This window comes from Drosophila santomea, chromosome 3R (genome assembly GCF_016746245.2).
Source record: "Drosophila santomea strain STO CAGO 1482 chromosome 3R, Prin_Dsan_1.1, whole genome shotgun sequence".
Lineage (NCBI taxonomy): Eukaryota > Metazoa > Arthropoda > Insecta > Diptera > Drosophilidae > Drosophila > Drosophila santomea.
This window is the reverse complement of record NC_053019.2, coordinates 4527790-4542345: the sequence shown is the minus strand read 5'-3', so window position 1 is coordinate 4542345 and position 14556 is coordinate 4527790. Positions and strand designations below refer to the sequence as shown.

Sequence of the window (14556 nt, the reverse complement as noted above, 5' to 3'; positions counted from 1 at the left end):
AAAATTGGTACTTACCAATAGCTATAGCCTCAAAAAATAATAATTTATAACTTTAATAAACGTTCTCGCGACTTGCCAATCAGTAGGCAACCTGCTCTTCCCACCGGCCACACCCACTAAATGAAGAAGTCATCTAGAATGACGTCGGCGACTGCCCTGGAATATTTCTGCAATTTCTATGGTGTCAAGAGTCAAGTTCATTCATACACACATATGGGTATCTGCACCATGTGATTTTTTATAAGCGCCTTCTAAATAGATAAGATAAACTTGTATTCGACGAAATTCGCGCATAGCGGCTTTAACTTTCTTTTGACGTGAACAGTATTTTTGGGCTGAATTTTGGTCAACACCTAAAATTAGCCAAAAGTTCGGGTGATCAGAAATAGATTTTGTGATATAAGAATGGTTTGTTGCAGCCATAGGCAAATTGAGTTGGTCAAAGTTTAGGCCTTATCAGTGCGAATACATTGATCTGATTAGCGCATTTCATGAGGTGGCTCTCCCACGCGACTGATTCACTGGCAATATTATACGCAATAATAATAATAATACAAAGCTGTGTGACGCTTATTGTTGCACTTTGTGTTGTTAGTTAATTGGTATTTGTGCAAATCCACGCTAGCTGGCGAAATACGACAAAAGCACTAGAAAAGGTCTACGCGCCAGAAAGCACAACAGCCACCAAAAGCAATCCAATCGAAAACAAAAAGCAACTGCAATCTTGCCGTTCACAGTGTCTGTTTGAAAACTGTCACGTGATGGACTTTGTTGACTTGGGGGCTCAAAATAGTCGCATAACTCTAACAAAAATTTGAGGACTAGTATATTTTACAATTTCAACTAACATAAGCGCTTTTTAAAAGTTTCAAAAGTTTTAACACAATATTTTATAGAACATTTAAGTTGAGCTTTAAGTGCGAAAGTTGTTCTTATACTAACAGATACCACCTTGTAGCCTACATTGTAGCGCAAAATTTCAGAACATTCAGTTTGATTGTTACCCCGAACCAATATATACAATATGCGTTAAAAAAAAAACTAAGAAAAACTTATTTTCTGTATAAATAGAAATTAATACAAATTATTGATATAAAAATTATATTAAATATGAGTATATCTACATTTAATGAGTTTTAAACTAGAAAACCCATTAAATGTAAATATATGATCGACCTGAATCAATTGTATTTTCCAACTATTTTCTATTTTAAAAAAGGTGAAATCATGTACAATATTAACAATTATTAACACTAAAAATTTATAAACTTTGTACAAAAGGAATAAATATATAATAAACAAATATACATTTATTCAGAGCTTGCATTTTATGCTTCAGTACAATTCTGAGCTGATAAAAGTAGTTTTTAAGCCCCAAATAATTAAACAATAGTTTTACATATTTGTAATTAAATATTATTATCTTATTAAAATGAATAACTTTTTTAGCTACAAAGTATATATAAGCAATGATAAATTTAACGGTATTTTTGATACTGGCGTTAGTGAACTAATGGATGAATAAGAGAGTTAGCACCGTCTCATTCACTTAAGCCGCAGTTTCGTCAGATCGCAAGGATGAATTGGGAATCGTGGATAAACCCCATATCACACCTATTCCCATTCACTACAGCTGACCATTCTTGTCGTTTACCTGACTCGCCCACTACTCGCTCTCACTCTCCCCATCTCCCTCCCGCCGCACCGCGCCGCATCGCACTCTCTCTCTCGCGCTCGCCCCGCCGCAAACGTGCTCGGCATGAACGCACGAAGCGTCGCCTCATCGACAGGGTCTTTTTGCTCATGGTTTCAGTCTCTGACTAGCACGCTTTGGGAACACACAGTGAGCGGAGCGTCCGCAGTCGCAGTAGCACTCGAAGTCCGCTTATCCGCATCCGCAGCCGCATCCGCAGCGTTTTCGAATTTTTCCGACCTTCCATTCGATCCGATCCATCTGGCACATCCTAACCATCTAATCGTAACCCCATCATCGTGATCGCGCCCGTAATCGCTCCGTTTTGCCGCACTCGATGTTCCGGTTTTGTGTGCAATCGTGTCCAAAGGAGATCGAAACAATAATCTCGGCGGATAGGAAGTTTGAAACACGAAAGTTCTTTTCGAAATCCAAGAGAGTCGTAACAATTTAAAAAGGCCGCTAAAATCGTTACGATACGAGCAATTCAAAGATCTGAAAATATATAAAAATATAAATATGGTTTGTGCTGTGTTTTAAAAGGGAATATCAGAAAAATATTATGAATATGTTGAATTGTTGTTGCCGTAAGTTCTAAAGTGTGCAAAGTGCAACTCTCTGAAAATCAACGAAGAATACAACGCGTCCAAAAAAAGAATCGTAAAATTGTAAAAAGCAAACAAACATAAAAACAAGGTGCGTAATTTTCTGTTTCAACACTCTTACATAAGTTCATTTTTTTAGTATGTTGTTTCTTGAATGTTGCAAAATGTTTCTTTGAATTTCGGTCTTAAGAGCTTAGTAAAAGAAAGCCTAAAATTATTGAAAGTTTTAAGTATTTCGAATATGTTTTTCTTTATTATTGGATTTGATGTTTGGAAAAAAAATTCATATTTCAGTGCTTTGGTCGCTTAAAGAAGCGCATTTAAATAAAATATTTTGAATTCGTGGATTGTGGCAATTTGTTTGGTAACTTTTAACATAAATTAAAATCATTTTAATAATAAGTAATAAGTGTTTTTAAATGTCCGACGAGGGAAAGTAATTAAATAACCAAATGTATAAATACGAAATAAATTGATTTCAACAAACAAATAGCGAGCTAAAGCAAATGCAAAAAAGAAATAATTTTATATTAGTGCTAATTGAAATATTTTAATTCATATTCGATTTGATTGATCAAATCCTATGGAAAATGATATCATTTAAAACGTAATCTGAATGCAGTTAGCTATAAACAAATTAAATTTGATTTACAGCGAAGTGCTTTCAAGTACTTTTCCGTGTTAATCTGCCCCAAATAAACAATAAGTAAGGAAAACAAAATTTAGCAACATGTTTTTTTGCAAACCGGTGAAAGCAAACGACCTTAGGAGAACATACTCTATAAAAGCGAAATCCATTTAAATTTGATCACACACTTTTGGGATTATTTATAGTTTTTTTTTGCAAAACGCATATACATTTGTGAATCTTTATCGCCGTCTGTAAAAGTATCTGTATCTGCGAATCTGTGTATCTGCGAATTGTGCGTATCTCTATTTGCAAACGCACGCAGGCGCTTTTAATCTCATTTCGCGACTTTTTCCCTATAAACTTTTTTCTTGCTCACTCTGCGCGTGCACTTTTTGTCCTATAAATTGGCGGCGCTGACTATTATCTAACATTTGTGCGCTATTATCTAAGCTGGCTTGTTGTTCTTGCTGTTACTGCGTCTGATTTGCGCTGCGTATCTGTTTCTGTATCTGTGTGCGAATTTGCGTTATTGCCGCACGCAAGTGTGTGTCGGGTTCAACAACTGCTAATCACATGCCGGATCACAGTTTGGACAGCGGAGCGACAGATAAACTACGAAATGTGCGGATCGCGATAAAGTATAAACTGAATGAATTTCGGCTGAGTGGACTAGTGGGTGATATCCTTCATAATTAATGGCAGCGAAGAGTGCTTAACTCAAATCAGGGACGTTATTTATAGAAGCTATTAACTATTTGGTATTTTGAGATTTTGTTTGAACATTTTTCAAACTCATTTCAGGTCTAAGGAAAATTTTTAAAATTGTTCTTTAGTTATCTTTAATTTACAATTGTATTACAAATTGTTTGGGCAATTGTGATTTATAGTTTGAAATATAATTTGAATTTATTTTAAATTGAATATAGGTTAAATGTAATTCCAAATTAAATTATCTTCAGAGTCAAATTGAGTAGCCTTTTACCAAACCCTTGTCCTTTTCACCAAATATTAGGGTTAATAAATTGATTAAACATACAAATCTATAGTCCGATAAAATTCAATTTCTCTTTCCATTAAAGTTCTTACGTCACAATTTCATTAACTAAAAACCAAGATCCCTCAAGGGCAAAGAAAATAATTGGATAATTGTTTAGTACGAAACTGTTTCTGGCTACGTCAACGATTGAATAATTGAAACGCCCACCGTAAAAGACGCCCATTAAGACAAAAGTTTATACAGAAAAAACGAACAAAGTCATTAAATTGTATGGCAGTCCCGAATTAATTGAAAAGGAAATTTATTTTTTGGTAGTAAAAAATTAAGTGTGGAATTTATATATTCATTGGACCCCGGAGTCTGGCGTGTTTACCTTCGGACTTGAGATGTCATAAAGCCAGCCAATTATCAGGTTTAGTTCTGAAACGCGTGAGTTGGGTAACTTTTCGCTTTGGACTGTGGCACATTTACAAATTGTACCTGATTGATGGGCACCAAGCAGTGAAGGCAAAGTTTGAAATACAACGATCATAATTCGTAGATAAAGCTTATCGCATGCAAAAGAAAAAAGTTTTACGGCCGTGCGTAAATAGTTTTGCGGTTTGTTTTCCTTTTTGGCCAAAAGTGGCGCATAGCACTGGGAATAAAACCGACTGAAGTCGGCGAAGGAAGGCGGAAAATGCGGGAAACTCAGTAAAAATGTAGCGTTTGTTTTAATGAAGCGTGAACACTAGACCACATAATGTGCGGCATACATTTGGAGACGCACACACACGATTTCACATGGCAACAGCTTTAGGTACACCGCTCAGCTAAAAAACGAGCAACAAAAAGGCAAAATGAAAATGGGAAAATCGTCGCGTATTTTACTCAGGTTTGTTGTTGTTGTTGTTTCTCTTTTTTGGCGGTTTTCCTTATTTTTTATATATTTTGTTGGGTTGTTTGACGCATTTTAAAAATATCCTAGACGCAATTGTTGTTTTGTTGGCTGTCTGTTTGTCACATTACTAATACGTCGCGTTGTCTTTGATTTCGTCGTTTTCTGCTGTTTTTATTTTAAAACGACGGTTTTCCTTTTAATTTTCGCACGTAAAGTGCGTGACTTTTAATTAGACTACAATAAATGTGCGAAAATGTGTGGGAGATGAGTCTGCCTGTTGGCAATGTGTTGGTGAAGGCAAGATACATTTTAAATGAGATGGATGGTGGCAAAGGTGACAGGATCCGATTCAAATTTCTAAGGAAGAACCTTATCTTAATAAATTAATACTTTAATAAACAGGAACATATTTTGCTATACTTTGTTTGACTATAACTTTTTCTTTAAGAAACTTTTTTAAGTACTTCCATGTGTGCTTTTAATAATATGTAGATTATCTATGAAAGTAACTTTTTCATTTTATATTCTTTGTGCAAATCGCAGCGGCCTACCTATATCAGCTTTTCTATATATTGTCAATATATCTGGCGACCGATATTTACTTTGTTGTTAGCATCGCCGCATGTGATTGAATTGAATTGCTGTGTGGCTTGTATGCGTGTATCTGCGATTGTGCCCTCGCCTGTCTCGTGCACTAAATATTTAAAATAGCTGCATCTTGAGAGGATTTTTTCCGCTGCCGCTGCGACTGCGGCAACCCAATTGCTTCCGGTTCAAATCGATTACACAAAAGCGCTGCCTTTGAGCGCTCAGGTTTTCCAACGTACTTTTCTTTTCTACTTTTCCCTGGCGGCAGTGCTTTCCCCGCGGATTGTTGGCAAGTATCTAACAGTGATGCCTTCAAGTATCTTATGCTCGTTTCCATACGAATGAAGTGCACATCGATTAGTGCATTTGGCTGGCTGCCTGAGTTATGTTTCGGTATCTTCTTCATTTCCCCCGTTTGTACGCTTCTCTTGTTTTTCCAAAGAAAATTAATTGTTTTGTAAACAAGAGAGTTGAATCGAGGGACGGGGTATGGGATCCAAAGAGAACCAGATCAGCGACAATAATCTTCATCCAAATGCATCGCCTTGTTTGCATTCTGGTGGATACTATCTATAGGGCAGTTGTCAGTGAATGCCACCGCACATCAATCTTTCGCTAAGCATTCCATAATACAAAATAATACACTAATGTACGTATGGAAACAAGAACTGTATGTATATTTATTCTCGTTCAATCTTGTGACAAGTGTCAACACGACAATGAACGTCAGACACTTGGCGGGGAAAATAAATACAAATTTATCTTCTCTTGAACTAGAATTTCATTGTTATGCCCATATATCTTTGCACATTTGTTAAATTCTTTTCGCTTTCAACGGGGCATTGAAATACTTTTTCTAATAGTAGGCAAAATAATTAACTTAAAGTGTTGCAGCTCACAACATTGTTTTGCCTATTTGTGGGCCTAATTTATTTTATTGCCCAAACTAAAGTTGGCCAAAAACCATAACCACAAGCCATGAATAAATTGCACACACTTATGTAAGTGAAGAGTCTGGGAATTTGTGGTTTTGGCACTGTTTGTTACTGCCAACCGCAAGAAGAATGAAATACGACATTACTAAAGGGTTTTCTGTGTAATAGATTCGAGCAATAAGTATTATGAATTAGCACCGCTTCTGAAAACAAACAAATAAGCCTTACAAGAGCACTAATAAAAGTAAACATGTTAAAATTGCCAAAAATACGAATAAATACAATTAAAAACAGGAAACATTCTCTTTTAAATGCTTAAACCGGTTACCGTGTTATATACATTGGAAACTAAAATTTATGCTAATTTAATCTCGTATTTATTTTATTAGCCTATTTAAATTGTTATTCAGTTATTATAAATTATATACATTTTTCTCAGCGGGCAACCTGCGTGAATCATTTGCATATTAGCAAAAACCTCAAAAGGGTCTAAACAATTTACATATGTCCGACATTTTAGCTTGTAATAAATGTCCAAAGAGCGTTTCTCGCCTTTGTCTTAATATTGGGGTAGCCAATCGTCTGACGTGAACTAATTAAGTTGCGCAGCTCGGCTTAGATTTATCGCCCTCCAGGCGATCCGCCAGATAAATGCGATCCGCCAGATACATGCGATCTGCTGAATACTTTCCGAATGCCACAAAACCCATCTGTCAGCGCCGCCATTAAAACAGCGGCTAGCGCAAATGTCAAACGCATTTCAAACGCATAAACTTAACGTTTTTCGATAAGGGGCAGTAAGCCAAAAACAAAACAGTTCAAATTTGCTAATCAGGTTGTGGAGCGACTGCCATTTTTGATCGATGACTAGGCCTGTCTCCGATTTCAGTGGCTTCCCAAAGCCATCATGGAAACCCACAGAAGACATAGATTTAAATATTTTACTGGGCTTTTGCTTTTCGACTTTGATGACTTGTTGTCAAGCTGTTCGCAGCAGAAAGCCGCACAGACTATATTCTTTATTCATCAGACAATATGCTATTTGCATGGACAATGGGATGGTTTTATAGAATATTTTTTTGACACTTCGAATAATATTTATTTATTTAAATATAGCTCCAATTTTTTAAGACATTATGAAATTTTTAGTAAGTTTTTTTTTATTGTATCTGATTATTAAGTTTAAAAATTATCTACGCTTTGAAAAAACCTTTGCTCAATCGTCTTTTTTGTGTCCATTTTGATTCACAAATATCTTAATTATTCCCATTGTGGACATTTAAGATCATTTTATTATAAAACTAATTTATTTGCTGACCAAAGACGCCGCCACACGTCTCTGGCCATTCATTGTTATACACTGTATAATATACATTTTCTTTTAGTTTTTGGTCTTGGTGATCGCTTTTTTTTGTGGCTTGGACATTAATTTGATTAGGCGACTGCCAACGAAGATTGCCAGTTGAATTTGGGTTAAGCGAAATTAAAGTTTTATAACAGACTACAATCTACTCAGATGACAGCTCAAGTTCTTTAACCATACTTAATGATATGGGGGTGTTCAGTGCTTTCGTTAAGAGCTTAGTAGTTTGCCAGTGCAATTACGGCAATCAAATTTCTACTCTGATTTAATATGGCGTTCGATAATATCTACATATTAAAAACCACAAAAGATTTCATTATTTTTTTATGCCCCTCATAATTTGTTGAATTGTGGAGGCTTATAAATGACAGATAAGCCGATGGCCTGAGGTCGTAAAAACAGATACTTTTTTAATTTTGTCCCTGCAAATCATAGGTGTTATTTGTATACTCCGTCAACATTTTAGGTATTTATTCTTCCCTCGCTATTTTTATAACTTTCGGCATGTGTCAAGACACGCTTCCCTTTTTGGGGGTTTTTATCTTTCTTTCTTGCCGGTGATTTTGTGGTCGTTGAGGCTGGAACTTTTGTTGCCCATACAGAATTCCTCATAAATTCTACTACTGAAAAAACAACATAAACAACACCTGGAGACCGAATCTGCAGCAGGCTTGGCACACATTTTGCCTGTTGTGGCACATATACTTTTTATTCATCGTCGTATTTGGGTGAAAGGCATTAAACCGGCGAAGGTAAAGGTTGAAATTCATTTCTTTATATGCTGAAGGATGATGAAAACCTGAAGAATTTTGGTGATTTTTATATTACACTTATAATATTGGGTCTCTCTCATTTATCGGATCGGCCTCTTGTTTTTATAACTTTATAGCTCAGCTGGCATGCAAATGTCGGACTTTACGATCTGGATGGTTCCATAACTTTTTGGGATGGTTTTGATTTTTAAAAACTCATCTCAAAGTCAACGCATTGCATAACATTGCTGGCAGTTTGGACAGAAGGACGCAAAAGCAATTAACATGTTGATGGGACAGAATTTTGTGTTGCCTCTGTTTTGTCGCCAATTGGATTTCTTGGTGCTCTTCCTGCTGTTTTTGTTGTTTATGGTAATTAAAACTGGGTGCACTTAAATGTTGCAGAAAAAATGCTGCTGCGTAGGCTTGCCTAGCTGAACACGTGCCAAAAAGACAGAAGTCGAGTGGAAGTGCAGCGGCAACGTCACTCAGCCGCCCCGTCGCCCTGCGAATATCTCATAGATACATAGATACACAGATACACAGATACACGGATATTATTTGCCGACGAAGTTAGTGCGTGATTATTTTCAAATTCGACACAGTTTTCTGAGCGAATTGCTTTTGTTGCACATTTTATTTTTAAGCAATTTGCCCGTCCGCCACTCTTGAAGGGGCTTTCCCTCTCACTTGCTCCGTTTGGGAAAGTCGTTTTCGATGTTTTCACCGAGTTTTTCCTTTGCGTAACTGCTCCCTTTGGGCAGTTTTTATGTAACCTCTTGCCGATCACTTGTCGCCCATATATATACAATTGTATCTTTGGTCCGTTGATAGACCGTTGGCTAAAATTAAACTGTGCCACTTTGTCGTTTCTTCGTTATATAGGCAAACGCTAATTAAAATGTCAAAAATTGCGTTAAAAGCGCTTAGCTGAAGAATTTATGTACAATTTGGCTTAATCCAAATATGTGTTGCATATGTTTGCTAGGGAATTTTCAAAGCCAATTCCCGAAGGCCATAAATTTAAGGCTGAGCAAGTGAGTGTCACGTGATGAGATATTTTACGGTACAGATAATCTCTTAGTTAATGACTTATACTCTGTCAATCATAATCAACTAAATGTACTTCCAAAACTCTTTTCATTGCAGCTCGTCAACTATGTTAGCCAACCAAAATTTGTCCGCATAAAAAAGCTGAGATTGCTTCATTTTTCGCCCCCCAACTTAACAGCGGGAATTTCTGACATGACAAGAAAGTCATTGGCGTTGATAAGATGCATTATCAGCGGGGAAGACGAAGATGAAGATCCGCAACAGCAACAGCCACAGCAGCAATTGAAAAGTGTACGATATGATAACCTAATTTCCTGCCAGGAAAGAGGCGAAACGATTTTAAAGCAAATTTAAACGGGCTCAGAGAGAGACTTTTAAACAAAGCAAAGTCAGTGAAAAGAAAAAAAAAAACGCAATCGAAACGAAAGTAAAAGATTTCTGAAAACGGGGCGTACATATGTTTCAACGACACCCGAGGGCGTGGCGAACGCCCAGTAAACTGGCAAAAAATCTATAAACAACTTCGAGACAAGCGATTTATACAAAAATTATAAACATTCGGATTCAGATTCCGAACAACGGCTTGAGAAACTCCTGTGAACCAAAGTGGTGATCTTTGATGCGAAGAAACCTGCGCTTGGACTGGAGGGCCCTGGCGCTGCTGGGCGCCCTCCTCTCGTTTATCATTGCCTGGCGTGGCCTTGCATCTGCGATGCCCCTCATGGCCATGGACAACAACCTGACAGACTCATCCGGATCCACATACAAATCCACATCCACATCAAAATCCCACAGCACGAACAATAGCAATCTGCTTAGTAATAGTTATCTACAAAGTGATCATAGTCGTAGTAGTTTAGTGCCGAGCGCAGTGAGTGAACGTAGTGTAAATCAATCCACAAATCAAAGTATTAATGCTGAATTTAATCAGAGCTTAAGCACGCATCCAACTGCCATAACAAGCACACCGCAAACCCAAACTCAAACCCAAACCCAAGTCCAATCCCAATACCCATCCCAGGAGGAGGACTTCGATCAGATGGAGGAGCCGCTGGGATTCGTCATCTCAGCGATGCCGAACGAGCATCTGGCGGTCCTGTCGCGTACCGAACGCAGCATTCGTCACCGGAATCAGCAGCAGCAGAAGAAGCACCATCATCATCACCAGCAGCCCGCTGACAATAATTTCATTGGTTCGAAATCGAAAAGACTGAGCAACCCTAGAAGTAGTCTTAACATAAATAGCAGTAGCAGTAAGACACCCATCAGCAATCTGGACCGTAACGAACGCTCCACAGTGCCACAGTCCCATTTGGCCTGGACCTCCCGCAAGATCCAGCTGTATATTAAAAATCGCATCCTTCAGATATTGCGGGATGGCGTTGTCAACGGAACCCAGGACGAGAATAGTGAATTCAGTGAGTAGAAAAACCAATTTATATAAAACTTGAATCCATGAATTCGCTAGGTGATGATATTTTTCTTAATAATATCTGTCGATCTGATAAACAATATAGTTTGATCTTCAAAACAGTACTCATATGTTGAAGTGAGCTCTAGAGAGCTAACAAATTCGTTCTTCTAGAATGTGAGGTAGCAATACAGTAGTTTCTATCTTCTCCAGATATGATTGTTAAAGATCTATTACTGGATGCCGCTATAATGAACTTCAAAGTGGATGCCACCCATCCTCGCACCCCCTCATTACTCATCTTGTATTTCGGTTTTGATTTGTTTTATGTTCTATTCCTTCGGTGGTTCTTTGGTTTGGTTTTTTTGAACCACCCATTCCACTTGGACTGCATGAACAACCAAATAAACTTATGCCAATGGCCATATGAAATATTTAGAATATCAGAAATAATACATGCCCACAGTCATCATGTATGTATGTGTATGATGTATGTGTAAACACATCCGATCGCAGTCCGTGTACCCCACCTACATACATACATATGTAGAGCGCCCACAAGTTGAAAGTTCTCATAAAAGCTGCGTAACACGCACTGAGATCCGCCAAAGAAATTGTATTTTCCGCAGCTCTCGTCTGTTTATGTTGAGCATCATTAAGTTAGACACTTGATTTTGCAATGCCTGTGGCCCCCGGCTTTGTATTATTTGGCATATAAATTCTTTAGTGGGCTAAGGGCATAAATCTTGCCTTAATTAACCGCTCGCCCTGATTAGCCGGGCTCCCAGTGGGAAATGAGTCAGTTTCAGTCTGATGAAGATGATCATGAGATCAGCTCCTCCGGCACGCAGCATTTGCATAACTTTTGGGCCGCCAGTCGAATTAATTTACAGCTTCATTTTCATTGACTTCCCTCCAGTTGCCCAGCAATTGCAGCACTGATAAAGCAACCGAAAAACTTGTTGTACAACCTCATTCCGGTTTTTCGCTTATCGGGGCGAACGCATCATCGTCATTGAGGAACATCATCGTGAGCTTCCCAGATGCCGCATAGATAGCGGGGATTTTGTTTCGCTGGGGTACAAATTTTTTAATTCACCACTGCGGTTGTACTTTACATATCTCCCGGAACCGGCCTCAGGTGTTAATTTGATTTTGAACTCGATCAGGCGGCGATAATGCGAGTGGAGTGCGATAAGATTGAAATTGCCGCGTATAAGAGCTTTTGAGAGATTGTGGGAGTTGTGAGGTTTGGGAATGATTTTTATGGTCAAGCAGCAAGCGGAAAATGCTGGGTGGTTTCTCTAGCCGTTGCTAGCTCTAGCTCTCACCCTCGAACTTGGTACTTTCACAAGCCAAATCAGTGGCAACTAACCAAGCAATTTGTGTTTATTAGTGACTGAGTGAGTCTTTTATGGGCTGTAAATTGTACAAAGTGCTCCAAAAATCACGTCTCCGGATATTGTGCTGAGCTTGTGTTGGAGTAGTAAAGCCTTATCGCCCAGAATGATATGATGAGATGGTGACGAAAGGAAATACAGTCATATCTTTAAAAAATCGTTTAATGATGAAGTCTTATATTGACTGAAAAGGAAGAAAGGAAGGAAGTTTAGGAAGGTCTAGATCATTATTTTCAGAACTTGGCTCATAGTAGCTTTTATTATAATTTATTTTTAGAATAAACAAATAATTTTTTTAAATTTGATTTATTATTAACAAAATTTTATATTTACCCCATATAAAACGTTGGAAAACGTTGAGTTACAAAACCGCTGTCAGGCAGTGACAACTGCTTTGAATTAAAGCTGTCCAAACAAAATGAAAAGTGCCAAATATTGCGCATTTTCCACTCTGTCAGCTGGCATCTTCAGAGGCACCTCGCGAGGCTCATCAACCAGTTGACCTCCAAAAGTCGGGTGAAGCTCAACGCCAGTTGCAGTTGCCCACAAATTGCAGCACCGAATAACGGTGTCCGAGTCTGAACTGAACACCAACCCGATCCGATCCGACCTGATCCCAAGTCCAAGTCGTGGGTAAAATAAAGAAAACCTTAGCATGGGGGGCGTGCATACCATATTTTCGAGATGATATATGGAGAGTACTTGGCCCGGCGGCCAGGCGGCAATTATGCGACTGATTTAGTGCGTGGACCGAGGTGTGAAGTTGAGTGAAGCCCAAGTCGTCCGAAATCCCAGAAGACAAACTGCAGTTGGTGGATGCTAAAAGCTTCCGACAGCATCTCGTTTGATAACTTAATTTACGGCACGTCTTTCGCTCTTTTGGCCGGTGAAGTTGGTAAAGTTGATGAAGTTGCTCTGACAGTTTGGCCAACATTGCATCGATCCCACTGCAGTTACTTTCACTGTCACTGCCTCTTGACTCCGGCATGTTAATTGTCTTTATAAATACAAATCTTCTACATTATTATTTATTTTTTGTCCAAGCCTTTAGCTCTGGGGGTGTTCTAGATTTGACACACAAAGTCTTTGTCCTATGTTTAGTGCGTAAAAAGTCAACAAACGTTGCCCTTGTCGAGCTATTTTTGTGGGAAAGTGAACTCGTTAAAATTGGTATCCCATCCATAACGAATTTCTCAATTAAAGATCGGTTTCCAGCTTCTCAGAGTTATTTTTAACTCCAGCCTAGAATTTTTTTTATGTAAATTTAGATAATTGCATCAATTTTAATCCCCCGAGATCATGATAAATAGATTCGGCACGGCAATTAGGCATGAAAAGAAAAAAGGAAATTTCAACACTGTTAATTCCTTAGTATACCAAATGGCCGGACTATTATATCACTTTCGGCACATAATACGATAAATTAATTTTACACAAACATTTCGCCGCTGGCTACGTCACGGATCCCAAGCAATCTAGTGAGCGATCTCACTTCTGCTGGCTAGACGGCGGCCAAAAATTATTGTTGGAATTTTCAGATCGGACAAAGAAGGAGAGGAAATGCCTAAGCGACTATTTAATACTTTAAATAGCAATAAAATAGTAGAATTTTTTGTAACCTAAATTGTTCAGTAAATCTTAGATATATATAAAAAAGTATTGAAAGTATAGGTTTTTCAAAATGTTAGGATAAGAGCCCTTAATCAGATTCCACATTTTTTTACTAAGCGATATTACAATTTTAATCATAATTAAAAGTCAGAATTTAAAGTGACAGCGTATACATATAGTTCCCGTGGACTTCTCCATCTGTCGTTTCATGAGAAATATTTGGAGATCCGATTTTCGGTGAATATATCTACGTGTAAGTGAGTGGGTGGCGGGCAGATGAGGAGACAACACTTGACAAGCTATTGTCAGCGATGTGGCTCATCATCAGTCAGCAGTGGCAGCAGTGGCACCGGTGGCACTGGTGGTGGCAGTGGTGCTGGTGGTGCCGGTAGTGGTGCTGATTTATGCGTCGGGCAGCATAGGGGCTTGAAAATACCGCGAAAGTGTTTTGTTTTAGATAAGATTATGTCCCAGAGTTCTCTGGGTAGCCAAACAGGGACAGCAAATGGGCGAGCGGACGACGCAATATGTCAAATGGATTTGCCAGCAAACGTAGCGTGGGCTAAACTTTTGGATGGAGGAGCTCTTCCTCTGCAAATGTTTTTCCGGCAGCCGCTCGACTTTTCTGCGGCGCTGA

At 38.3% G+C, this 14556-nt stretch overlaps 1 protein-coding gene across 3 annotated transcripts in view; it reads left to right on the top strand.

Moving 5' to 3' along the window:
• The first annotated feature begins 1829 nt into the window (after positions 1 to 1829).
• Positions 1830 to 14556, top strand: part of LOC120452892 (rho GTPase-activating protein gacF) — a 43096-nt gene continuing 30369 nt past the window's right edge. For all 3 annotated transcript variants that reach the window (XR_006356508.1, XM_044006369.1, XM_039637350.2), the window contains exons 1-2: positions 1830 to 2389; positions 9594 to 10915. Coding sequence is in view for 2 of the 3 variants with exons in the window: in XM_044006369.1 (XP_043862304.1) it covers positions 10117 to 10915 (799 nt within the window). In the remaining variant the exon portion in view is untranslated. The remainder of the gene's footprint in view (positions 2390 to 9593; positions 10916 to 14556) is intronic.